Raw genomic sequence first — 25709 nt, forward strand, 5'->3', positions numbered from 1 at the left:
AAGAACTTCAATAAAAAAATAAAAGAGCCTTAGGAAATGTTTAAAACATATGTAACCCATATGTAACCTAAAAAACAAACATTCACCTATCCATGGGGGGAAAAACGAGTTTAGGAAACTTACCGCTACATGTTTCCTCAAGTTAGATATTGAGTTTCTGCTGAAATGTGCGTTTGTTTTGGTTGCCACAGAAGACACATAATGTAGCTGCTGTTTCTCACTCTTTGTAAGGTAAACATGCTTTCAGTATGAGGCCTTGTCTGCGTCTTCATTTCCCACCGTTGGTTCTGACATTTTTCATCTGTTTCTTTGTTTGTTTGCTACGACTGCTAATGCTAAAGCTAACCCGTCCCGCCGCTGAGATCGAGTATGGTCACGTGACCAGACTGCACGGCTGCGTCTGATTGGTGGAACACAGTCAGGTGGTAGAGCCTTTGGCGGAAGTCTCTCTCTCTGTCAGAATAAAACATTAAAATGAGGCGTACGCGGGAGGATAAAAATAATGAGGCGCAGAATACCAAAGAGGTAAGAAGAAAAGTAACCAGCTCATTGTAGCCTAATGTAGCGGAGTAAGAGGACAGTTTCTGCTGCACACATCTACTCAAGTAAAAGTAAAAAGTATAGAGATTTAAAACTACTCCTAGAAGTATGTTTTCAAAAACTTACTCAAGTAAATGTAACAGTTACTACCCACCTCTGGTCCTAATATTTAAATAAAACATTTGAAATACCTAAAAGTTACATTGGTTTTTAGGTACCATTACAGGCTCCTTCAGCTCTTCTTCTTCGATTCTCACATTAAATAACCCCCAATCTGTCCTTCTGTCACACGAAAACATGAGCGTATTTTCCTCTGTTCTCCACATTTGAGTTTTCTTTTTTTAGACGGCGTCACCTCGTCCTCCCGCAGTTATTAAAAGACTCTTTGATAACATCACTAACCGTCACATCTAGAGTTTCCAAAGCAGCGGTGCAGAGGTCACATTTCAGAGTAGAAGCTCCCGAATAAAATGATCACTGATTTGTTTGTTTTTTCAGCCTGCTGGTGCAGTAGTTGGATGTGTAATGCCTAACCGGGAAATGCAGCAGTTTTATAAATAAGACATTTGTCCACTTTGACTAATTCAGCTCAATTTAAATTCATTTGCATAGCACCAAAGCACCTCACAAATGCAGCTGAATTCAAATGAAATCCAATTTATTGTAAAACCATCACAATCAAATCGTTATCGTTCAGTTCCAAAGTCCTCCGAATGATATAATGACGATTAAAAGATGTGCTTTGTTCTCCGCAGACATTAGTATATGATGACGGATCAGATCTAACACGATGCAGAAGGCACTAATATTCTCCATTAAAGCAAACAGAAAGCGGGTCAGCCTCCCACACAGAGCCACACGATGCTGTTTCACACTTAAAGATACGATCAGCACAACAACCAGGTGGGCTGCTACCTTTCTGCAGCCAAAAGTATCTTCTATGGCAGAGATACTCACTATTTATTTCACCAGAGCCACATTGGCAGCAAAATCAAGGGCAGAGCCACTTTTACCACAACATACTAAAGTCCCTTTTTTGCAAATATGCATTTCTACATATAAAACATCCCACAAAAAAAGGAACAACACAGCCAATACATGTTCAATTCAGACCACATTTACCTTAATACTGGGATGAGCGGAAGCTGGCGTGCATGTGCTCGACTTTCTTCATGTTGTATTTGTAGTTTGTTGTTGTAATCATAGTGATTTTTGTGGTTTTTGCCCTTTTTTAATTAAAAACCGATCCATTGTGCCTGCATCTCGCGCTGGCTAAAGGAGCTAGCGTGCTCTGCGGTTTAAGCGGGCTGAGTTGCCAGGTTTAACAGTCCCCCCTTTAGGAAACACCATTAAGCCTTAATTAATACTTAATAAAAATACTTAATACTACAAAAACGCAAACTTAAAAAAAGTACTTAAAGGGACAGTTCGCCTCTTTTGACATGAAGCTGTATAACATCCCATATCAGCAACATCATTTCTGAACATCTTCTTACCCCCTGCTGCGTCCTGTGAGCAGAGTTCCAGCCTCGTTTTGGTGTTGATGAAGGTAGTCCGGCTAGTTGGCTGGGGTTTAAAAAATAAAGCGTTTTGCTTCTCAAAACAATATGCGTTCAACAGAGTAATACATTTGCATCACAAAATGGTTCTCCAGGAAAAAGTCAGACCTCACAATCGCTTGGCCCTATTTTCTCTCCCTTCGTATCACTGCCTGCTGTGCAGAGCGAGCAGCAAACACCGTAACAGGCGCGGCTGTCGGCAGGCGGCAGCAGGCAGTGATACGAAGGGACAGAAAATAGGGCCAAGAGATTGTGAGATCTGACTTTTTCCTGGAGAACCATTTTGTGATGCAAATGTATTACTCTGTTGAACGCATATTGTTTTGAGAAGCAAAACGCTTTATTTTTTAAACCCCAGCCAACTAGCCGGACTACCTTCATCAACACCAAAACGAGGCTGGAACTCTGCTCACAGGACGCAGCAGGGGGTAAGAAGATGTTCAGAAATGATGTTGCTAATATGGGATGTTACACAGCTTCATGTCAAAAGAGGCGAACTGTCCCTTTAATACTGTGCAGTATTCGCTGTGTGTTATTTAAAAAAAAATTATTGTTACCATATTGTTATGAGCTACTATGCGAGTGCGAGCCACCAGTTAGAGCTTTAGGAGCCGCGAGTATCTCTGCTCTATGGCTTTAACTTTTTTCTACTTTCACCTAAAATGAGCGTTTTGTGCAGCTTCTGGTGGTCAGACTGTCAGCTCCTCCCGTTTTATTGTGATGACCCGCTCGCGGTCGGCCTCGCCGCAGAGTTCCAGCAGCATTTAAGTTGTGCGTCGTTCCATTTTTTAATTGACTGCACATCAAAGGCGGAGAGCTCGTCCTGGATTCTTCCTGCGAGCGCCGCGGTGCGTCATCAGTCGCATTGATTTCTGAGCACGAGCCAGTTAATCAGCCACAGATCAATTTTAATTAGGAGCCGTGGATGAGAGTCATTAACATCCTCCTAAAGCTGAGTGGCTCTACAGCTCAAGTTCAGAGTTCCCCCAGAGGCCGCTCGGGGTTTTTCTGCAGGGGTGGCAGAGAAAGTGATGATTATTACGACTTCTCTCAGACACCAAAAAACAAGAAATCCTTCTTTAACAGTTGGTCAGGGCTGAGAACGGCGTAAAAAGGTCATTTATGAATCACTAAATGAAGCTTATACGAGAAGAATCAAACCCACAAAACGCTTTATTTCAGAGGGGCATCAAGAGGTTAATTAGTTAAATCCGACTTACTAAGTATGGACACAAAAGCAAATAATTAAAACCCAACATTTGTTTGGAAATGGTTCGGATATGGGCAGAAACATGTGACATCAGCTCCTCCTTTAACCGTTCTGTTGCTGAAGTGATGAGTGAAAACGGAGCATCATGAAGAGGACTGTTGAGCAGCTGAGATCCTCAGATACACAATAAACAGAATAATTAGTGTTCGACCCATTAAAAATCATTAAAGGGACACTATGTAATTTCTTCCCCCATCTAGTGGTGCAATTTTATTTTGCAAAGTTGAATGAATTTGCTCTCTAGCGCCTCGCGTTTTCAAATGTGCGTTGCAACTTCTTGAACTACGGCAAGCGGAATGTGTCAAGATTCAAGAAGCTATAGCTTCAGACTCAAGGTCCATACAAACAAAACGAAATCAAGACACACAGTACAAAGGATTACATAACACACATACAACAACACTATAAATACAGATGACAGATAACATGTCAGATAACATAACATCTCCTTTGGTGTGCAAGCAACGCAATTAGTCATATTCCGGGAGTTACCGGAAGTGACGTCGACGCAGCATTAGCATTAGCCTGCGTTAGCAATAGGAGCATTAGCAGTGGTAAATAAACTCCCGGTAAACTTACAAACTTTCTAATGCCTCGTTTTGTGAGTTAAGAGCCTATGTGTACTACGGCAGAAGTTTGGTAACAATCAATGCATTATTAGTGGGATCATTTACGAGATAAAATCTATTTAGCATTTTTTTTTTTTTTTTTTTTTAACTTTATTAGTTAATCAACAAAATAACAGTTTACAAATGTGAGCATAACGCCAAAAAGAAGATATCCAGGGGGAGCATAGGAATAATAATAAAAAGAAGAAGATGATGCACTTACAAAAGAAAGCTAATGAACACAAAGACATATGTGCCAAGGAATAAAATCTATTTAGCATTAGCGGCTGTAATAAGCCATTTGGCGGAAATGACGTCACAATGACGTCATTTCTGCTTGTAGGCCTGGTGGGGAAATCGCGATTCGAAGTGCTTTATGTCCCTCTCGGCACTTCGTGGTTTTTCATAGACCAGAAGGACATGGCAGCCTCCACAGAGCTTACCTGCTCTATGTAGATACAGACAAGTTATTCTTCACTCAGGAGGATAAGTGAGATTTTTGACAGAGATCATTTTACACCAATGAGGACTAACTTATGAATGAATATGTTGATTTGAGCTAATAAATGACTTAATTTATTACATAGTGTCCCTTTAAAGGTGTCGTGTTTTTCCATGTTTTCTGTCTCATCAGAATCAGAATAAGACAACATTTTATTGCCAAGGAATTTTCACATCACAAGGAATTTGGCCTGGTCTGTTTGGTGCAATAAAACAAAAAATATAATAATAATAAAATAAGATAATAAAATATAAAATAATAAAAATTAGGGCTGTGCAACGATTAAAATGTTTAATCTAATTAACAACATGATTTCCCTGATTAATCACGATTAATCGCATTTGTACACGAAATCCAAAAATGGAGGGATGAATCCTCCCCAGAGCCCGGAGCTCAACATTACTGAAGCAGTGTGGGATCATGTTGGCAGAGAACGCAACAAAAGGCAGCCCACATCCAAAGAAGAGCTTTGGGATGTCCTTCAAGAAGCCTGGAGAACTATTCCTGAAGACTCCTTAAAGAAAGGACAGAAAGCTCGTCTGAGAGGGTTCAGGCTGTGTTGGAGGAGAAAGGAGCTCAGAGCAGATATTCACTTTAAAGCTGCTCAGAACTGAACTAACTCTGGTTCTGCCTCAGATTCTGGGTTTATGTTCATGTTGGAACATGTTTCAGTGAATCTCTGCAGCTGTTACCATGGAAACATCTGCAGATATTCACTTTAAAGCTGCTCAGAACTGAACTAACTCTGGTTCTGACTCAGATTCTGGGTTTATGTTCATGTTGGAACATGTTTCAGTGAATCTCTGCAGCTGTTACCATGGAAACATCTGCAGATATTCACTTTAAAGCTGCTCAGAACTGAACTAACTCTGGTTCTGCCTCAGATTCTGGGTTTATGTTCATGTTGGAACATGTTTCAGTGAATCTCTGCAGCTGTTACCATGGAAACATCTGCAGATATTCACTTTAAAGCTGCTCAGAACTGAACTAACTCTGGTTCTGCCTCAGATTCTGGGTTTATGTTCATGTTGGAACATGTTTCAGTGAATCTCTGCAGCTGTTACCATGGAAACATCTGCAGATATTCACTTTAAAGCTGCTCAGAACTGAACTAACTCTGGTTCTGACTCAGATTCTGGGTTTATGTTCATGTTGGAACATGTTTCAGTGAATCTCTGCAGCTGTTACCATGGAAACATCTGCAGATATTCACTTTAAAGCTGCTCAGAACTGAACTAACTCTGGTTCTGACTCAGATTCTGGGTTTATGTTCATGTTGGAACATGTTTCAGTGAGTCTCTGCAGCTGTTACCATGGAAACATCTGCAGATATTCACTTTAAAGCTGCTCAGAACTGAACTAACTCTGGTTCTGCCTCAGATTCTGGGTTTATGTTCATGTTGGAACATGTTTCAGTGAATCTCTGCAGCTGTTTCCTGTTTTATTGGAAATGTTTAAAGGAATAAGGGCTGGTTTCAGACCCAAAAAGAGATTCAATCGGCCAAAAAGCTGCATAAATGTGTAGCTAGAGTAGAGTACCATTTATTAATCCCGAAGGAAATTAAGGTGTCTAGTAGCAAACATATATCAATACAAAATACACAAGGTACTATACACAACATTGCACATATAACAGCCATATAACTCTTCCATATATAAAAAATGAGGGCTGAATCACAGCACTTTTACAGTTTAAATACTTCATGCTTTAAGGCCGTCTCCTCTTGCCTTTGCCCACCAGCCATCAGTCTGACTCGTGCTAAAGCGCTTACAGGTTAGCATTTTCCTCCCTTCTCCTCTCCCAGACGTCTGCAGACTCTCTCAGGGTTCATGTTCTTTCCCACTCTGGAGGAACGAGTCGGGGGAACTCATTGTAATACCGCGGCGGCGGTGCTGGCGTTGGCGGTCAACGAGCTGATTTCCCAGGACTGCCGTTCTGCTCTTATTAGCCATCCCACCGGGGATCGGTGCCACTGCGTGCCCCCTGCTTCCTCTACACATCTCCTTCCCCCTGAAATGAGATTCATGCTTCCTGTAATTGGAGTGGAGGCGACACTCTGCTGAGTTTATTTCCCAGAGCTGGAGGGGAGGAACGGCGGCGCTTTGGGCCCCTTCTTCAGGGAGCAGGTGCAGAGGTTATGGGAGGTGGGACGCCTGAGACCCCCGGAGGTCGGCACACTGGACCTCCACACCAGCCTCCAGCCAGAGTTATTACTCCTCAAATCTCCTGTTGGCTTTGAGGCTTTGCAGGGAGTGAAACACTTCTTTCTACAAACTTTAATCCTTCAGATTTACGCCATCACACCAGCATGGGGCTGTTTGTTAAGTGATGCAAACAGACATCAGAGTTCTCTCTCATGTTTATGCGGACATCAGGTACAAAAGAGGCTCTGCGGGAGCTGGAATACGCTCCGCGGACATGGCTGCATCCCCAGGAATTACATGCAATTCCATGCCTGACGGTCTGCGCCTGAAGCCGACATGAAGGAGCTCTCGTGTCCTTTATGAGGTGGACGGATGCGGAGAGCCTCATCTGCTACGGCTCTGCTACAAAAAGATGTGCGACCGTGAAGCTCTTTGTCCAGTTAACTGCGTGTCAGACTGTCTGCGTCCTTTACCCACAGAGATCCAGAAGGAACACCAGCAGAGGTGGGCAGAGCAGCCAAAAACTGTACTCAAGTAAAAGTTCTGCTACTTCAGAATAACATGACTCAAGTAAAAGTAAAAAGTATTCATCCAAATAATTACTTGTGTAAGAGTAAAAAAGTGCTCGGTGAAAAAACTACTGAAGTACTGAGTAACTGTTGAGTAACGTCTGATTTATTTGTTAACACAAGCATTCAATCAGACAGACAAAAATACTAAATAATCATCTTTAGGCAGATTAGAGTTCATCCAATTGATAAAATAAATTAAAATGAATTAATTAATTACAAAATAGCTTAAATTAAAATAATCCAGGTAAATTCAAGAACTTCAATAAAAAATAAAAGAGACTTAGGAAATGTTTAAAACATATGTAACCCATATGTAACCTAAAAAACAAACATTCACCTATCCACGGGGGGAAAAACGAGTTTAGGAAACTTACCGCTACATGTTTCCTCAAGTTAGATGTTGAGTTTCTGCTGAAATGTGCGTTTGTTTTGGTTGACACATGTTAGCCCAATTCTTTATATTGGAAGCCCAAGAACCAGTTGGAGCAGTCTTAAGTTAAACAAAGTATTTCTTGGAGGTCACAGGTCAAGTATCAGCGCTGGACTTGGAGAGACAGAGTTCTCGCATGAAATCCGTCCGACCAAGTCCCGAGATCCGGAAACATTTCATATTTATGTTCACCCTTATCGCAGAGGTTGTACCTACATTTGACGACGCATCGTTGAATACTTACTCATGCTGTGAGCAGGCCATCCACCGTCTTCGTCATGTTCTTTGGATGTGATAAGCGATGTGTGTGTGTGTGTTGTTGTTTCAGGCGTGCATCTACTGTACCAGACCTATCTGTCCTAAGAGCCGCTTTATCTGACCCAGTTATTTTATCCCGCTACGTCATCTTAAAGTGTTGGACATACATTTGCGTTGTATGAGCAGAGTGTAACGTACAAACTAGGAAAATAGATTATCTAGAAAACTACAGAATATGAATACATAAAGTCTAAGAATAAAGCCAATTTATAACACACAGAAGACACATAATGTAGCTGCTGTTTCTCACTCTTTGTAAGGTAAACATGCTTTCAGTATGAAGCCTCGTCTGCGTCTTCATTTCCCACCGTTGGTTCTGACATTTTTCATCTGTTTCTTTGTTTGTTTGCTACGACTGCTAATGCTAAAGCTAACCCGTCCCGCCGCTGAGATCGAGTACGGTCACGTGACCAGACTGCACGGCTGCGTCTGATTGGTGGAACACAGTCAGGTGGTAGAGCCTTTGGCGGAAGTCTCTCTCTCTGTCAGAATAAAACATTAAAATGAGGCGTACGCGGGGGGATAAAAATAATGAGGCGTAGAATACCAAAGAGGTAAGAAGAAAAGTAACCAGCTCATTGTAGCCTAATGTAGCGGAGTAAGAGGACAGTTTCTGCTGCACACATCTACTCAAGTAAAAGTAAAAAGTATAGAGATTTAAAACTACTCCTAGAATAATTATTTCAAAAACTTACTCAAGTAAATGTAACTGGTTACTACCCACCTCTGGCCACCGGTCAGTAGAAGCAGGTTTAGGGTGGGGTGGTGCATCTCTTCTGAATCTCAGCAGTTTAAATAAGATTTCCAGTTTATAGAGCGTATAGTTGAATGTTAAAAAAAAAACCAACAACTTAAAGGGACTCTCTTTCTATAAAAATGATTTAAAGTGGCTTTATTTTCACCGCATGCTCGTAGCAACAAACCCTGGTCGATCGTAACAAAGTTGGGGAAAACTAATTATTTAAATCAAAGGGTTTTCTCCAAAGCCAGAGGGGTTATTTCCAGAAAGAGAGTCCAAACACACTGGAAAACATATTGTTTTTGTCACCATGACCCCAATATTGGTCGCAAAAAGCCTGCACAGTTTTAAAGGGACAGTTCGCCTCTTTTGACATGAAGCTGTGTAACATCCCATATTAGCAACATCATTTCTGAACATCTTCTTACCCCCTGCTGCGTCCTGTGAGCAGAGTTCCAGCCTCGTTTTGGTGTTGATGAAGGTAGTCCGGCTAGTTGGCTGGGGTTTAAAAAATAAAGCGTTTTAATTCTCAAAACAATATGCGTTCAACAGAGTAATACATTTTATTCATTTTTCTCTCATAACGAAGCTGTGACGGAGCTTTAAATATGTTTGTGGTGTTGGGATCTGCCCATCTGAGCGTCCTCAGCCTGTCAGTTGTTTATAAGAACTAATGTTTTCAGTTATTTTATATCAAAGTTAAAAGAAATAAAGATAATTTTATCAGAAAACGCTGAATTTTCCGAGCAGTCCCCTGCTTCCGAGCAGTAAACAGCGTAACAGGCGCGGCTGTCGGCAGGCGGCAGCAGGCAGTGATACGAAGGGAGAGAAAATAGGGCCAAGAGATTGTGAGCTCTGACTTTTTCCTGGAGAATGATTTTGTGATGCAAATGTATTACTCTGTTGAACGCATATTGTTCTGAGAAGCAAAACGCTTTATTTTTTAAACCCCAGCCAACTAGCCGGACTACCTTCATCAACCCCAAAACGAGGCTGGAACTCTGCTCACAGGACGCAGCAGGGGGTAAGAAGATGTTCAGAAATGATGTTGCTAATATGGGATGTCACACAGCTTCATGTCAAAGGAGGCGAACTATCCCTTTAACACACACACCTCATGTGCTGTTGGATTTATTTAAACTCTGAGTTCACAGTAACAGACCTCTATTACCATTACCCACACACTGATTTAAAGTAGATTCAACGAATGAATGAGTAAAGCACACAAAGTGAATGTAAGGTCATCACAAGTGACCAGCTTTGCACATGAAGCCTCGATAAATTAACCTTTTTTTAACCAATTGGACGGAAAGCTTCAAGGCTTCATGAGGCTTTACTGCTAAGGCAGGAAAAAAACCTCCAAAGTAAAGTAAACAGAAGAAGAAAAACAGCTTCCAGGAGTGCATTCAGGGTCCTGCAGTGAACAAAGGGAAACCTGGAGGCCATGCACTGAGCTGGTAACAAAGGGCGAAGCTCCACAAAGTAACAGAGACTAAATAACTTTAGCTCCAGCACAGAATATGACATGAAACAGAAACTACAAAGACGGGGAGTGTGGAGTTGAGTCCAGGACAAATTAAAAAAAAACATTTCCAGGTTTCTTCAACATCAATAATTCAATTAACTGCAAAACTTCCTTTGTTGCAGGGTATGTTTATCTGTGTTTCTACTCCTTTTAAATCCCACGTGCATTCATGTAGATTTGGAAAGGACCATGTTAAAGGGATAGTTCGCCTCTTTTGACATGAAGCTGTATGACATCCCATATCAGCAACATCATTTCTGAACATCTTCTTACCCCCTGCTGCGTCCTGTGAGCAGAGTTCCAGCCTCGTTTTGGTGTTGATGAAGGTAGTCCGGCTAGTTGGCTGGGGTTTAAAAAATAAAGCCTTTTGCTTCTCAAAACAATATGCGTTCAACAGAGTAATACATTTGCATCACAAAATGGTTCTCCAGGAAAAAGTCAGACCTCACAATCTCTTGGCCCTATTTTCTCTCCCTTCGTATCACTGCCTGCTGCCGACAGCCGCACCTGTTACGGTGTTTGCTGCTCGGAAGCAGCGGACTGCTCGGTCTGCACTAGTGCCCTGCACGGGCCTATTATCTGGGCCCGAGCCCGGCCCGGTCCGACAGGTTATCAGAATTCTCAGGCCCAAACCCGGCCCGACTTTTTTTTTTTTTTTTTAACCTCCCATAACAATGTTTTAGCGATAGAACGCTATATTGATTGAGTGCGTTCGTAAATTCAATCTGCCGCTCTGAAAATGGGATAACGCTCTGCAGTTTGAAAAAAACAGCATTCTATTTTTCTGTGAATAAGCAAACGGTTTCTGACAGATCAAAATGGACATAAAAGAGCAGGTTAAAATAGGGGCTCATGTTTCGATCAGCAGCTTGAGAACTCGTTGATATAGGCACAGACCATCTGGGAAGACATCACGCAATCGTGCGCTCTCACCACGGATCTGAAGAACCTCCTGCAGCCCTGCATGGACTGACTGAATTGACTCCAGTGTGAGGAAGACTGTGCTATACCCGGTCTCTGCCATTTGTTTAACAGTTCTTGGCAGCTGACTGACCAGGCCTGACTGTTTTAGGTAGCGGACTAAAGCCTTGGCCGCCAACAGGGTCTCTGCTACTTCTGGGACTACTTCAGCCAGCCAATTTTTTAGTTTTTTGTTTTTTTTCAATAATTAAATTGAAAAATAAAAGTGCCCGAGCCCGGCCCGGCCCGGCCCAGCCCGTGTCCGAGGTAATTGTACGGTTGTCGGCCCGAAGCCCGGCCATCGGGCCACTCGGGCCACTCGGGCCTAGGGCTCCAGTGCAGGACTCTAGTCTGCACTTCGGTCTGCTCGGTCTGCGCAGCAGGCAGTGATACGAAGGGAGAGAAAATAGGGCCAAGAGATTGTGAGGTCTGACTTTTTCCTGGAGAACGATTTTGTGATGCAAATGTATTACTCTTTGGAACGCATATTGTTTTGAGAAGCAAGACGCTTTATTTTTTAAACCCCAGCCAACTAGCCGGACTACCTTCATCAACACCAAAACGAGGCTGGAACTCTGCTCACAGGACGCAGCAGGGGGTAAGAAGATGTTCAGAAATGATGTTGCTGATATGGGATGTCATACAGCTTCATGTCAAAAGAGGCGAACTGTCCCTTTAAACATGAAAAACGATACGTGCATGTGTGTAGACTCAACAGGTCTGATGAGAAGCTCAGTGAGATGCTGCCTTCGGGACCACACCGTTTCCAGGGCAACCGTGCATCCATCAACGAGACGATTTAGAACCTCGGACGTGTTTTTAACAAATTAAAGTCGATGAGACGGAACAGAAGAGGAAGCTGTGTTGATGTTTCTCTTTCCTGGCAGCTTTTCTGCGTCCGACCCCAAACTAAACAGACATTTTGTCTCTTTATGGATCTTTGTGGACGTTAAACCGTTTCGGTTTCCTTCGGCTCGTCACCACCAGGCTGCACAGAAAGCTCCCCGGCCTCGTTTTTTTCCAGGGACATTCAGAGTCGGGTGATTTACAGATGTGGGCTGCAGCGCAGGAAGCGGGCGCTGCAGTAAAAACCTCTGCACGCTTCATTAACCGCTTTTAATTTCCTCAGCGGGTTTTATTGACTCTGGGCTGCGACAGAATTAATGCGCCCACGTGGTTAATGGGCGGTTTGCTCCCATCGCGGGCATCCATCCACCATCTGCATCCTGGTGGCGAACAGAAGCAAAGAGCGTGCGGCAGGTGTCGGTTACAGAAGTGTTTTGAAGTTTATGGATCAGAAGAAGATCGGGCCTCAGATGTGCAGCCCAGCTGGGTCACAGCTTCTTTCATCTGCTGGATCCATTGAAGCATCTCAGTCTGATGTTTTTAAGACGGATCAAACTACAGCAGCAAACTTTTCATTTTGGAGTCCTCTTTTTTTCAGTTTTGTACAAGCAAATGACTTCACTGGAAAAAATCTAAATCTTACCAAGTATATGTGTCTCATTGAGTATCTCATTACACTTAATATCAGACACAACTGACTAACAAGTTCCATTTCAGCCAGATATAGGGACTTGTTTTAAAACAATACATCTGGAATATCTTGTTAAGTGAAAAAGTCTTGAAAACAAATTGTTTTGAGTCATATTTCACATGAAACAAGCTTTTTTTTTACATTTGAAGAGGTTTTTAAGCTAATTTCAAGATCACTTTTAACTCAAAAGTCCTAAATATCACATCTTATTTCAAGAAATCTTGACAAGTCGATTTTCAAAGTTCCATTGGCAGATTTTTTGTTTATTTCAAGCAAAAACGTCTTTTATTTGTTGTTTTTTTTCTTATATTTGTAGTCCTTTTTTTCCAGTTTTGTACAACCAAATTATTTCGTGTTGAAGCTAATCACACCTGAGGGCCGAAGTTTATGATATTCTGAGTTTTTTCTCCTGAAATTCATCAGACGGCAGCTTCTGTCACGACTGTCCAGCAGCTGCCATTAACAACTCAACTTTATTTATAAAGCCCTTTAAAACAGCCGTGGCTGAAACAAAGTGCTTTTTTATATATATCAGTGTCAGGGTGTGGAACTCTTCACCTCTTCTCATGTTTGTTAAAGGGATAGTTCGCCTCTTTTGACATGAAGCTGTGTGACATCCCATATTAGCAACATCATTTATGAATGCTAATATGGGATGTCATACAGCTTCATGTCAAAAGAGGCGAACTATCCCTTTAAGAACTTGATAAAAGTTAGTCAGGCTGGTGTCATTTCCATCGACCTGTTGGTGACAGATTCATGCTTTAAAATGCTGTAAAACCCAGTTTCCCTCCAGAGGATCAATACAACTCAGCGGCATTCTGTCCCCAAACCTTGTTCATTTAGTTTGGTTCTCTTTAAGAGCTTAAACTGCTTCCACTCTCCCTCTCAAACCCGACTCTTGGCGGTCAGTCACTAACGTGCGGACAGAAGTATTGATGAATGGTCCATATTCACTCACTCCGCCTCCTTTTTCATGAAAAAACAATCTCTTTGTGAAGAAGGTGAGGTTTAATGGAACGAGGCAGCTGGTGTCTGTTTCTTAATGCAGCAGCAGCGTGCCAGAAACTCCAAACACAGCGTCCATTTCTTAATTCGACGCTTCAGCGCCAAGTTTTCTACAGTCGGTCCATTTCCTGATGGAGCCGCAGATCTGAGCCAACGAGACGGCGAAAAGGCCGGACCTGTCCGTGCACTCTGAGGGATTATAACCAGGGCTGGGCAACCATTAAAGTGTTTAATCTAATTAATCACATGATTTCCCTGATTAATCACGATTAATCGCATTTGTACGCAGAATCCAAAAATGAATCCAAAAGTAGCGTATAGCTTTTAGCATTTAGCTTTATTTTAAATGTGCTGCCATATGAATGAAAGTGCCATAACATTTGTTGTGCAAACACACTTTTAACATCAGCATCTTTCTGTAGTTTTTATGTAGAAGCCTCGCTCCACTGTCTGTTTCCTTGAATGACTTGCTGCTATCAGTTGTGTGTTTTGCCTTTAAGTGATATTTTAGACTGGAACTACTACGCTGAGAAGACAATTCAACTTGGCAGTGTTTACAGATGACTTTGGTTCTGTCGACTCCGCCGTCTGGAAGAACTTTAAAATGAAAATGGCCGAGTAAAAGTTCCGTACCCTTCTCCATGTTTGGTGGATCCGCCGATTACTTTCTTTTCCTGTTCCACAGCAGACAGCAACAGACTTTTACAAAATAAAAGCCTGTGAGCAACAGACTTTTACAATAATAAAATAAACTAGAAATGCACTCAGAGAGTGCAGACCTCCGCCAATGAAGCTTTGTTTTATAAGCGCATTTTTTTTATCCACCCATATATTGTAGTGAATGGTCTGAAACGATTAACGTTGTAATCCACCACGTCCGAGAGAAAGCGATCCGTCTGCTTAAACTTGTGCATAGATTCAGCTGGCTCGTGTTCCGATTGAAAAGGTTTACAAAGTTAAGATGCTATCTTTCAGATGCGACTTCTCAGAAACGGCTTCCATTTGTGTTTACCTTCCCCCCTGCGCACCCCCTCCTACCCCACCCTCAACGACAACGAAACAACCAAGCCCCGATACCTTGTGGCAGGTCGCAAGATTGCAGCGAACAGACAAACATCCAGACATCCAGACAAACCAACAGACTCGGGCGATCACATAACCTCCTTGGCGAAGGTAATAATAAAACAGGGGTGGTCCGTGGCGTAGTGGATTGAGCAGGCGCCCCATCAAATCAAATCAAGTTTATTTGTAGCACATTTCATGTACAAAACAATTCAAAGGGCTTCACAGAAAATAAAAGCATTGCAGCAGGGAGTGGAAGAAGCATTCAAAATACATGAAAGAATATAAAGAGAAACAATTAAAATAATTTAACTGAATTTAAAAACAAGCAACAGTCCAGATAAATGAAAAGATATCGTGCAGATTTCATGCATAGACACATGAGAACAGAAATGTTTTTGACCTGGATTTAAAAATGTCTACAAGAGGCTACAGTCCTCGCTGCAGCTGGCCCCGGTTCAAGACCCGCATCGGATGGCCCTGTGCTGCATGTCGTTCCCCCTCTCTCTGCCCCCTGCTTCCTGTCTCTCTGAACTTTCCATTAAAGGCACAAAAGCCCAAAAAAATTTTACATTTTTAAAAATAGATAAATAAATAAAACCTGCATTAATCCACGATAAAATATTTATCGGCGTTAAATAATTAACGAGTTAACTCACCCTAACTATTAATTATCATTCCTAAGTGATACATGTTTAGCTCTTTATTCGTGTTGCATACGTGACGTTTGTTGTGTCTCTTGTGTCTTCACAGATCCCGGTTCTGGTTCGGGAGACGGAGACGGTGAGTGTGTTGTTTCCTTTTGGCTATTTAAAGATTTCATTTCCTGCTTCCCTCCTCCTGCCGGTGAAAGTCAAACAGAAATCAATTACAGCCGAGTCTTCATCTGCCCTGCACAAACAGAAGCTGCTGGCTCTGCTGAGGTCAGAGTGTCTGAAAGCTGCCCGGCTGCAGGACACTTCCTCCGGCTTCCGCCTCGCTGCATATTAACTCCTCTAATCAACACTCTGAGGAGGTTTCCACGGGCTGCATATTAACTCCTCCCCGAGGAACGCGCAGATCCCTTCGGTCCGGCGGGAGTGGGGCTGAAAGCCGAGCCAAATTTGGCAACAGAGACATTTTTGCAACCATCTGTGAGCACGGCCGCAGTGTTTGTTGTTTAATTTGGCTGCTGGAGGGCTTTTAATTGGAGACGGTACCTCCACCATCTGCATGTGGGCGGGGTCGATGGGCTGCTGCCTCCCCCGCAGGCTACGGTGTGCTCAGGCCTCTGAGATTAATTATTAAAGCTGACTCCAGCTCAGTTCCACCTGTTAAACCTTTTCCAAAAACCGTGAGATTATTAGAAAGCGTCTGAGCTCCTTTGATAAAGTTTAAAGTGATTTTATTTCCTCACAAATCACTTAAATCAAAGCGTGTTTTAAGCATCGCTCTGACTTTGATGAAGGACTCTGCACATCCAGTGACCCACTTTAAGCTCGGCGGGAGTTATTTACAGAGGTTTATCCGCTCTGATTGGTCAGCTCCAGCAGCCTGAACAGGCTCCGCCCATCATTCTGCAGCATCACATTAGATAGAAAATGAGTCCATGTTTTAATTCATGTTTTTACTCTGAAATAACATCAGAATTACCCTCAAAATGACGTTTTAATGCCAGTTGGGCCAGAAACTGAAGCACAGGTGATATATAAACTACTCTGAAACATCACATCTGACTTTAATTCGTGATTTTCACATTCTGCCGTGGTAAGCACACCTGATTTTTTTTATCTAAACAAATGAATCAAAGACATGTTCACTGGATCCTCAATGCGATAACTGTTCGAAGGACCCAAGAATCTAAATACAGGCAGGTGATTCACAAAAAATAAACTTTAATAACTTAGAGAAGGAACGAAAGCAAATTAGCTGAAATACAAAGAGGAAGAAAAATCCACAAAATAAGAATCAAATGCAACTAACAGAGAGGGCAAAACACGGAGCATCTGACAAGGATCAAACATGGACAGTTTTATGTATTCAAATTAAATCCTGGACCTTAAAGGTACAGTTCGCCTCTTTTGACATGAAGCTGTATGACATCCCATATCAGCAGCATCATTTATGAACATCTTCTTACCCCCTGCTGCGTCCTGTGAGCCGAGTTCCAGCCTCGTTTTGGTGTTGATGAAGGTAGTCCGGCTAGTTGGCTGCAGGCGGCAGCAGGCAGTGATACGAAGGGAGAGAAAATAGGGCCAAGAGAGTGTGAGCTCTGACTTTTTCCTGGAGAACCATTTTGAGATGCAAATGTATTACTCTGTTGAACGCATATTGTTTTGAGAAGCAAAACGCTTTATTTTTTAAACCCCAGCCAACTAGCCGGACTACCTTCATCAACACCAAAACTAGGCTGGAACTCTGCTCACAGGACGCAGCAGGGGGTAAGAAGATGTTCAGAAATGATGTTGCTGATATGGGATGTCATACAGCTTCATGCCAAAAGAGGCGAACTGTTCCTTTAATTCAAAGCCAGGCTTCTTTTTATGGATGGAGAAGGTAAGACGGCATCCAATAGGGGACGGACGGAGGAAAGAAACTTCTCAAATTCACTCACACCTGTAAGAAATCCAACTATTTCCAAAATCATGGGATTTAACACGAGCTTTAAGATGTTTTTTTAAAACCTGTAAAAAAAAAAAAATCATGTGAGACTTTTTGGAAAGCCTTCTTGAACTGGTCACATCTGCAGCCGGATGGAAGCCAAACAAACGCTGTGATCATTCAGGGCTCGCACCAGCACCTTAACAAGGCTGTTCAGACCATTCTGGTTTAAAAACTGTAGCTCTGGCAAAGAACAAAGAAGACCAGGCGTTTCATGGACCTCCTTAAATAAAGATCTGGTTCTAATTAAAGGCCAGAACAAAGAGCAGCCAGGCAGGGATGGAGGGAGGACAAGAGCGCACCTGCAGACCAAAGACGAAGGAACTCGGTTTATTCCTCATTTATGTCCCAAGTTCAGCGACAGCGCAGCGTTTTAATGGGGTCATCTGTGTTTTTTAACCCTTCGGCTTCCTCTAAAACATGGGCGTCAACTGGGTATGGCAGCTGCCACATCTTGGCTCCGGGGGAAAATGTAAATGTTCGTTTTTTTCTTCTTTTTTTTTTAAATGGATTTATTGAATTACTCTCTGTCAATTTGTATTGATTATTTTATTATTTAATACATATAGATGAACTACAATTGAAATTCTTAACAACACAATCAATTTATCCAAGTATCATCTTCCCCAACACTTGTATCCCCTTTTGATCCCTTTATTCCCATTTGAAGTTTTCTATCAACATTTCTGAGTTACTTAAAGGTAGGGTAGAAGATCCTGGATTTTGAGTCCAGCGAAGCTGCATTTTGAAAATACACAGGGTAAAAAGTCCCAACCCTTTTCTTCACTTTCCCCCCGAAGGCACGCCTCTAGAGTACATGAACGTGCACGAGCCCGAAGGTGCACGAGCGCTGTTCTGACAGCAAGCATCGATCGTTGCCGTATTTAGTATATGGTAACTATACGTTTAATAATGCTAGGTGCTAGCCAAGCTGGCTCTAGTTTAGCTTCCTGCCAAGCTTCTGGACGCGTAATTCGTTCACGGAGCAGGGTACGCGCACAGGGGGAGGGAGGAGCAGGTTGCAGTTTGATAGACGGCATCAGAATCCAATCATCTTTAACGGTCCGTTCACAATGATTGGATAGTGTTTTCCCTAGATTGTACGTTCTAGAGGCCACTAAAACTTTTCATATTTGTGTCAAAACTTTTAATTAATTGGTTGCAATGGGGGTGTGAAGAGTATTTCAAGCAATATGTAAAAAAATGTTCCATAAAAAGATCCCCTACCCCACCTTTAATACAAGTATTTTTATTTGCCTGAAAACTTTTTCCTGTTTTATTATCATCATAAACGTGATTAATTAAAGGAAAACTTACAAAATAATTAAATAATCATGAAAATTCAAGTTTTCTTTCAAATTTGCATTTTTATGATCAGTGTTGGGAGTAACGGCGTTTAAGTATAACAGCGTTACTGACGGCGTTATTTTTCCAGTAACGGAGTAATCTAATTAATTACTTTTCCCATCGTTACAACGCCGTTATCATTACTGAGAATATAAAGTGGCGCGTTACTACAATTTGGTTGTAGGCTTTAGGCTACACATCAGCGGCCTGGAGAGAGCAGGGGTGGGGATGATGACACCGTTGCAAATGCGATGATGATTGGCTGGGTGGGCGGATGCCCTGGTCACGCTGTCTCACTGCACGCGCTGACGACTAAACACACACAAGACAGCGACAATGGTGACGAGCCAGGGAAGTTCAAAGGTAGCGTTCTCTAACTGGAAGTACCGGCACTACTTCTCACTCGTGGAGAAAGAAGGCAAGAATGTGTATGTAACATGCACGCTATGCCCAGGGAAAAAAACTTTATACATGTCTGCCTCAAGTAACTCAAATCTAATGAAGCACCTTACATCAACCCATGCGAATATGAAGCCCTTGTTGCTTCTGCAGCTAACCCAACCCCAAGCCCAAAGGCAGCTAGCTAACCCAACCCCAGGCCCAAATGCAGCCAGCTAACCCAACCCCAAGCCCAAATGCAGCTAGCTAACCCAACCCCAGGCCCAAAGGCAGCTAGCTAACCCAACCCCAAGCCCAAATGCAGCTAGCTAACCCAACCCCAGGCCCAAATGCAGCCAGCTAACCCAACCCCAAGCCCAAATGCAGCTAGCTAACCCAACCCCAGGCCCAAAGGCAGCTAGCTAACCCAACCCCAAGCCCAAAGGCAGCTAGCTAACCCAACCCCAGGCCCAAAGGCAGCTAGCTAACCCAACCCCAAGCCCAAATGCAGCTAGCTAACCCAACCCCAAGCCCAAATGCAGCTAGCTAACCCAACCCCAGGCCCAAAGGCAGCTAGCTAACCCAACCCCAGGCCCAAAGGCAGCTAACTAACCCAACCCCAAGCCCAAAGGCAGCTAGCTAACCCAACCCCAGGCCCAAAGGCAGCTAGCTAACCCAACCCCAGGCCCAAAGGCAGCTAGCTAACCCAACCCCAGGCCCAAAGGCAGCTAACTAACCCAATCCCAAGCCCAAATGCAGCTAGCTAACCCAACCCCAGGCCCAAAGGCAGCTAGCTAACCCAACCCCAGGCCCAAAGGCAGCTAGCTAACCCAACCCCAGGCCCAAAGGCAGCTAACTAACCCAATCCCAAGCCCAAATGCAGCTAGCTAACCCAACCCCAGGCCCAAAGGCAGCTAGCTAACCCAACCCCAGGCCCAAAGGCAGCTAGCGTGAGCCCCAGCAAAGGAGGCGGAGCCACTCGAAAACAAACAACACTCTATTTTTCGGCTCAGAAACAGGTGACCACCATCACCATTTTATATTCAATATTTAGGTTTTTATTTCTATGCATCATATGGCAGGCTGCAATCTATTGAGTTCAAATAAATACCGAATGTTCTAAATTACTGTATATAGTGTTTTTATTCTTCAATCAGTTAATATAAACATATTTTAATGTTATGTTAAAGATGTTATAGAACGTAACAGTGTTATAGAACATAAAAAATAATGCCACAGTTACTTTGCTGAGTAACTCATTACTTTTACAATGTGGTAACTGAGTTACTAACTCAATTACGTTTTAGGAGCAGTAACTAGTAACTATAACTAATTACTAAGTAACTTGACCAACACTGGTGATGATGCATTCACTTGATAAATTATTAAACATTGCTCTCCCCTACACAAAATTACAAAACTGGCCGATAGTGTATTTACTCGGTATTGGATCGATACCAAATTTTGCAGTATCGCACAGCTCTACTGGTCAGTCAGTCACAGCTGCTGTCCCTTTCCCATTAGTTCCCATTAGTTCCCATTAGTTCCCTCAGTATATTTACATGCTTTCTTCACTTCTTCATGGGTTAATCTTCCGTGTTTGTTGGTCTTCCTTTGGATGAGTGACTTTCTGTTTCCTGTGTCGGCTGATTCATCTCCTGCTGGAGCTTTGTTTCAGGCCTCGTGTTCCTCTTTAACTGCCCCAGAATTCATCCTCCCGTTTTTTCTCTGCTCCTTGCCAGTTCATTGCTGAGTGTAAATACGTCTTTCGTAACCCAACTAATTAAAAAGTCCTACCCTGACATCCTCTCTGTGGTTCTGTTCCTCGCTCATCCGATTTTCTCCCTGGCTGCCTGCTCCGTTATTTAGTTTGTTTTCTAAGTCTCGTTTGTGCTTTCCTGGCTCAGCCGCTCCGTTGGCTCCTTTAAAATAAATCTGAAAAACTTTATTTATTGTTTATTGCAGAGCAGTGGAAATGTGCCTTTGTCACGGCTCGCACTGAGTAAACCAGCAAAGATTAAAAAGTGTGCGTAAAAACAAAGCAGCACAGGACGCAAACTCACAGAAAACCCTGAAGAATTATTGATAATGTTGCAGTCGGGATGATTTTCTGTGTTTATTGGCACCAGGTGGGAGGAGATGAAGGGGAGATCTGTGAGTGATGCTGGTCGTTTGGTCGCAGGCTTTTTAACTTTTGGGTTTAACAGAAAGGAAAGACACCGGGATGAGATGTTGTGAGTAAGAACTGATCCAGGGAGGGATTTATGGTTTATTCCTCAGCTCTCTGAGCAGGAAGAGGCTCTTTATCTAAATGTAGCTGCTGCGGTCAGACGGTGTTCGATGCTCGGGTATCTGAAGCCCTCCACCTGCTCCACCACCTGCCCTTTGACCTGTGGTTGGAGCAGTGCGTGGGCAGCGTCCCCAGATGCTGCTCCTCTGCAGCAGCAGATGGGACCAAGTCACACATGTGCAAGTCTCAAGTAATTTTTTCTTGGTCAAGTCACCTTATTATTGCAGTTTAACCTGCAGAATCTGATCTTAATAAAGTGAAAACACAAAGATATAAGTAACTGTCAGTAAACATCATCGGCCAATGTGTCCAACCTGTCCACCCTGTATCATATCAAGCTAACGTTAGCTAACTACCGACTAGGCTAACAGGATAATATTAGCTAATTTAACAGCACTTACTGGTCAGAATGGATCTTAAAATGACGAACAAAGTTGGAAGTTGTTGTCTGGCTGTCTGAGATGTTGATGCCGCATGTCTTGCACTGTGCTGTTCGTCTTTTGCCGTCAAAATGGTGATTATGAAAGCCGAAGACAACGACTCTCGGTCCCGCTGACATGTTGATGCTTATCTTATGTGAGTTTATTCTCTCCAATAAACACTAAGGTATGTAGAGAGGGCATGGCTGACTGACAGGTTAGGGATCCAATCATGATGCCATTCTCAGCCTCAAGTCAAGTCAAGTGCCGAGTCTTTAACTTCCAAGTCTGAGTCGAGTCTCAAGTCTTTTATTTTTTGTCAAGTCAAGTCACAAGTCATCAAAACAGCGACTCGAGTCCCCATCTCTGCCCGGCAGCCAGTCATCCAGGAAAAATAACTATCACAGGGTCAGTTTTTGTCACAGTGGGTGGGTGAGGTGGGACACAGATGGGGACTCAGAGGATGTAAGAAAGCAAACTTGATTTATTCACAAAAACAAAGTTAAACAAAGTTAAACAAAAGGCGCGGCTGTGCCGGATGACAAAAAACAAAACTTTGGAAAATAAAACATGACTAAGGAAAAAACAAAACGAGGATCATTACTTGATATAACATGAACACTTAACTTATCGTGACGTCTTGGCATGAAGGGGTATTGATGCGTAACATAGGAAGGTAAGGATCTGACAGAGACACAGGGGAACCTGGAAACTAAATAGAGAAGTGGGAGTGATTGTGAATGGGTGCAGCTGGTGACAATAACAGACAGGTGAGGGGAATGAAGTAATGATCAGAGTGAGGGGAAAAACAAGATTAAACAAGACTAAAAACAAGAACTCAAAACCAAGACATGGACTGAACACCAAAACATAACCTAAAACATAAAACTAAAAACATGGGCAGAGTCCCGTGGGCGTGACAGTTTTATGGAATCCACAAGGTTTTCCCAACCTTAACCACCCTGTTTTTACTCCTAACCTTAACCAAGTAATCTGTAAAACTCGGGCTGGGTTTCAGTTCCAAACCAGAAGGCTACAATTCAGCTTTATTTCTGATATGATTCAAATAATTCAGCTTAAGTACAGATGAAGCTGGGATGGATGGATGATACGGGGACAAATGACCAAAACAATTTGCTTCATTCATCAGCAGCCAAACTGGCCAGTGGTCGTTTCTACCCGCCAACATGACATTTAACCCACGTTTGGCAGGCTGCTGGGTGTTAACTCAGAGCTCTGACTGTAATGTAGCTTTCTGCAGCTAATGTGCTGCAAACCGCAGCCGTAATTGTCTTAATTAAGCTGCTCTTTGTTTGTAAATCATGAAGAAAGTCCTTCACACTTTAGGTTAGATGCATTCATAATGACATTAATGTCCATCAGAGTTTCACAAGAACACAGACGGAATATATAGACATTTAGCAGTTGAGCAGAAAGTGAAAAGAATCTGATTTTGTGCAAATATGAACCTTTTAATCCGCTTTTTCACGTCCGTTTCTCCTTCTGAATCCTGAAAACAACTCGTTTCTGTGGACATTAGTCAGAAATCTGTGACATAACAGCTGAGTGGATGGAGTTTAGAGCACGAAGTGAGTTCAAGTTGTGGGTCGTTGCATCGATTCATTCAAACGTTCTGCCGTCAACAGAAGCTTTTTAGCTCTTTCTAAAACTTCAACATGACGAGCTTTATCAGCTGCAGTTGTTGAGATAAAACGAATAAAAGAGTTTGATAGCAGCAGCCTGCCCAGAGAGAAGATCTCTGTCGGCCACAGATGGAAACAAAGCTGTGAATAATTCATCCAGTGACTCACGCCGAAGCAACTCGGCTGCGGATGTCAAAGCTTCTGATTACACGATTGCGAGTTGTTCTGCCTCTGCCTTCCCAGCCAAACACACCCCAAACCTCTGCAGCTTCGCTATTGATCGGTAATATTATCTTTGCATTCCTCGTGAAAAAGACCGTTCAAACGTCTCCGAGGAAACCGAGTCTGTCAGGATTAAATCTGTCTGCAGGCCTCGCTGATTCATCCTGAGCTGTCGCCGCCGTCCTTTGACCTTTTCGCTCTGATTAGCCTCTTCCTGCCTCCGTAATGGGAAGTTTGTGTTCTCTCAGCAGAATTACAACCTGCTACAGCCTGTTTGTTTCTCCTCCAAAAAAAAAACACCACCATAAGGCTGGGGAAAAAATCCATCTGAAGTGTTTTTTTAGTTGAAGTGCTGTTTTCTAAAAGCAGAGAGACTCGAGGAGCTCGTTGGAATTATCACCTTCTAACAGCTTAATATGTCTGGAGGATCTCCTCTGAAATACTCAGAACTCCCTAAATTAATGCAAATATATCCCACAGAGACGCGATGAACATGTCAATTATTTTCCTGTAAATAAGGATTTACTGCAGAGTATTTTAATGTTTGATGTAAAAATAGCACAGCACAGGACATCTGTGTGCAGAGTATTTTAATGTTTGAATTAAATTAATTAATTAATTACAAAATAGCTTAAATTAAAATAATCCAGGTAAATTCAAGAGCTTCAATAAAAAATAAAAGAGACTTAGGAAATGTTTAAAACATATGTAACCCATATGTAACCTAAAAAACAAACATTCACCTATCCATGGGGGAAAAACGAGTTTAGGAAACTTCCCGCTACATGTTTCCTCAAGTTAGATGTTGAGTTTCTGCTGAAATGTGCGTTTGTTTTGGTTGACACAGAAGACACATAATGTAGCTGCTGTTTCTCACTCTTTGTAAGGTAAACATGCTTTCAGTATGAGGCCTCGTCTGCGTCTTCATTTCCCACCGTTGGTTCTGACATTTTTCATCTGTTTCTTTGTTTGTTTGCTACGACTGCTAATGCTAAAGCTAACCCGTCCCGCCGCTGAGATCGAGTATGGTCACGTGAGCAGACTGCACGGCTGCGTCTGATTGGTGGAACACAGTCAGGTGGTAGAGCCTTTGGTGGAAGTCTCTCTCTCTGTCAGAATAAAACATTAAAATGAGGCGTACGCGGGGGGATAAAAATAATGAGGCGTAGAATACCAAAGAGGTAAGAAGAAAAGTAACCAGCTCATTGTAGCCTAATGTAGCGGACATATGTCTGCAGAGTATTTTAATGTTTGACGTAAATATAGCACAGCACAGGACATCTGTGTGCACGTGCACGCTCTAAACTGATTGAGACACAAACAGAACAAACATACAGGAGTGAACGAAGGACTAACTCTTCCCACAAACACTCTAACACCACAACAAAATGCCTCCGTGTCCATAGATCACTGGAATCTGAGTGGGGACATGTTTCTGGTTGTGATGTCTGTGGGTGGAGTCGGGTGCAGCGGCGGCAGCATCCTGCTGTCAGCAGAAACAAAGACGCTCTCTGCTGCAGATCCTCGTCCATCGATCGGCCGCCTCTGAGCCCCAACTGAGCTCTCTGTGTTCAATACATCCTCACACAGCAGGCCGATCTGTCAGCCAGCGGGCACCAACACACACATGCACTCACATGCACAGTAACACTCACACACACAGTAACACACACACAGTAACACACACACAGTAACACACGCACACACACACACAGTAACACACACATGCACACACACACACATGCACACACACACACACAGTAACACACACACAGTAACACTCACACAGTAACACACACACACACATGCACACTCACAGTAACACACACACAGTAAAACACACACACGCACACACACACACATGCACACTCACAGTAACACACACACAGTAACACACACACAGTAAAACACACACAGTAACACTCACACAGTAACACTCACACACGCACACACACAGTAACACACACACAGTAACACACGCACACACACACACAG

The 25709-nt window shown here is 42.8% G+C and overlaps 1 protein-coding gene across 1 annotated transcript in view; it reads left to right on the forward strand.

The window, feature by feature from the left end:
* tmeff1a (transmembrane protein with EGF-like and two follistatin-like domains 1a) overlaps positions 1-25709 on the forward strand; it is a 147262-nt gene that overhangs the window by 88491 nt on the left and 33062 nt on the right. Inside the window, exon 4 of the mRNA XM_075482641.1 lies at positions 15529-15558. Within this exon, the coding sequence (XP_075338756.1) occupies positions 15529-15558 (30 nt within the window). The remainder of the gene's footprint in view (positions 1-15528; positions 15559-25709) is intronic.

Source organism: Odontesthes bonariensis, chromosome 14 (genome assembly GCF_027942865.1).
Source record: "Odontesthes bonariensis isolate fOdoBon6 chromosome 14, fOdoBon6.hap1, whole genome shotgun sequence".
NCBI lineage: Eukaryota > Metazoa > Chordata > Actinopteri > Atheriniformes > Atherinopsidae > Odontesthes > Odontesthes bonariensis.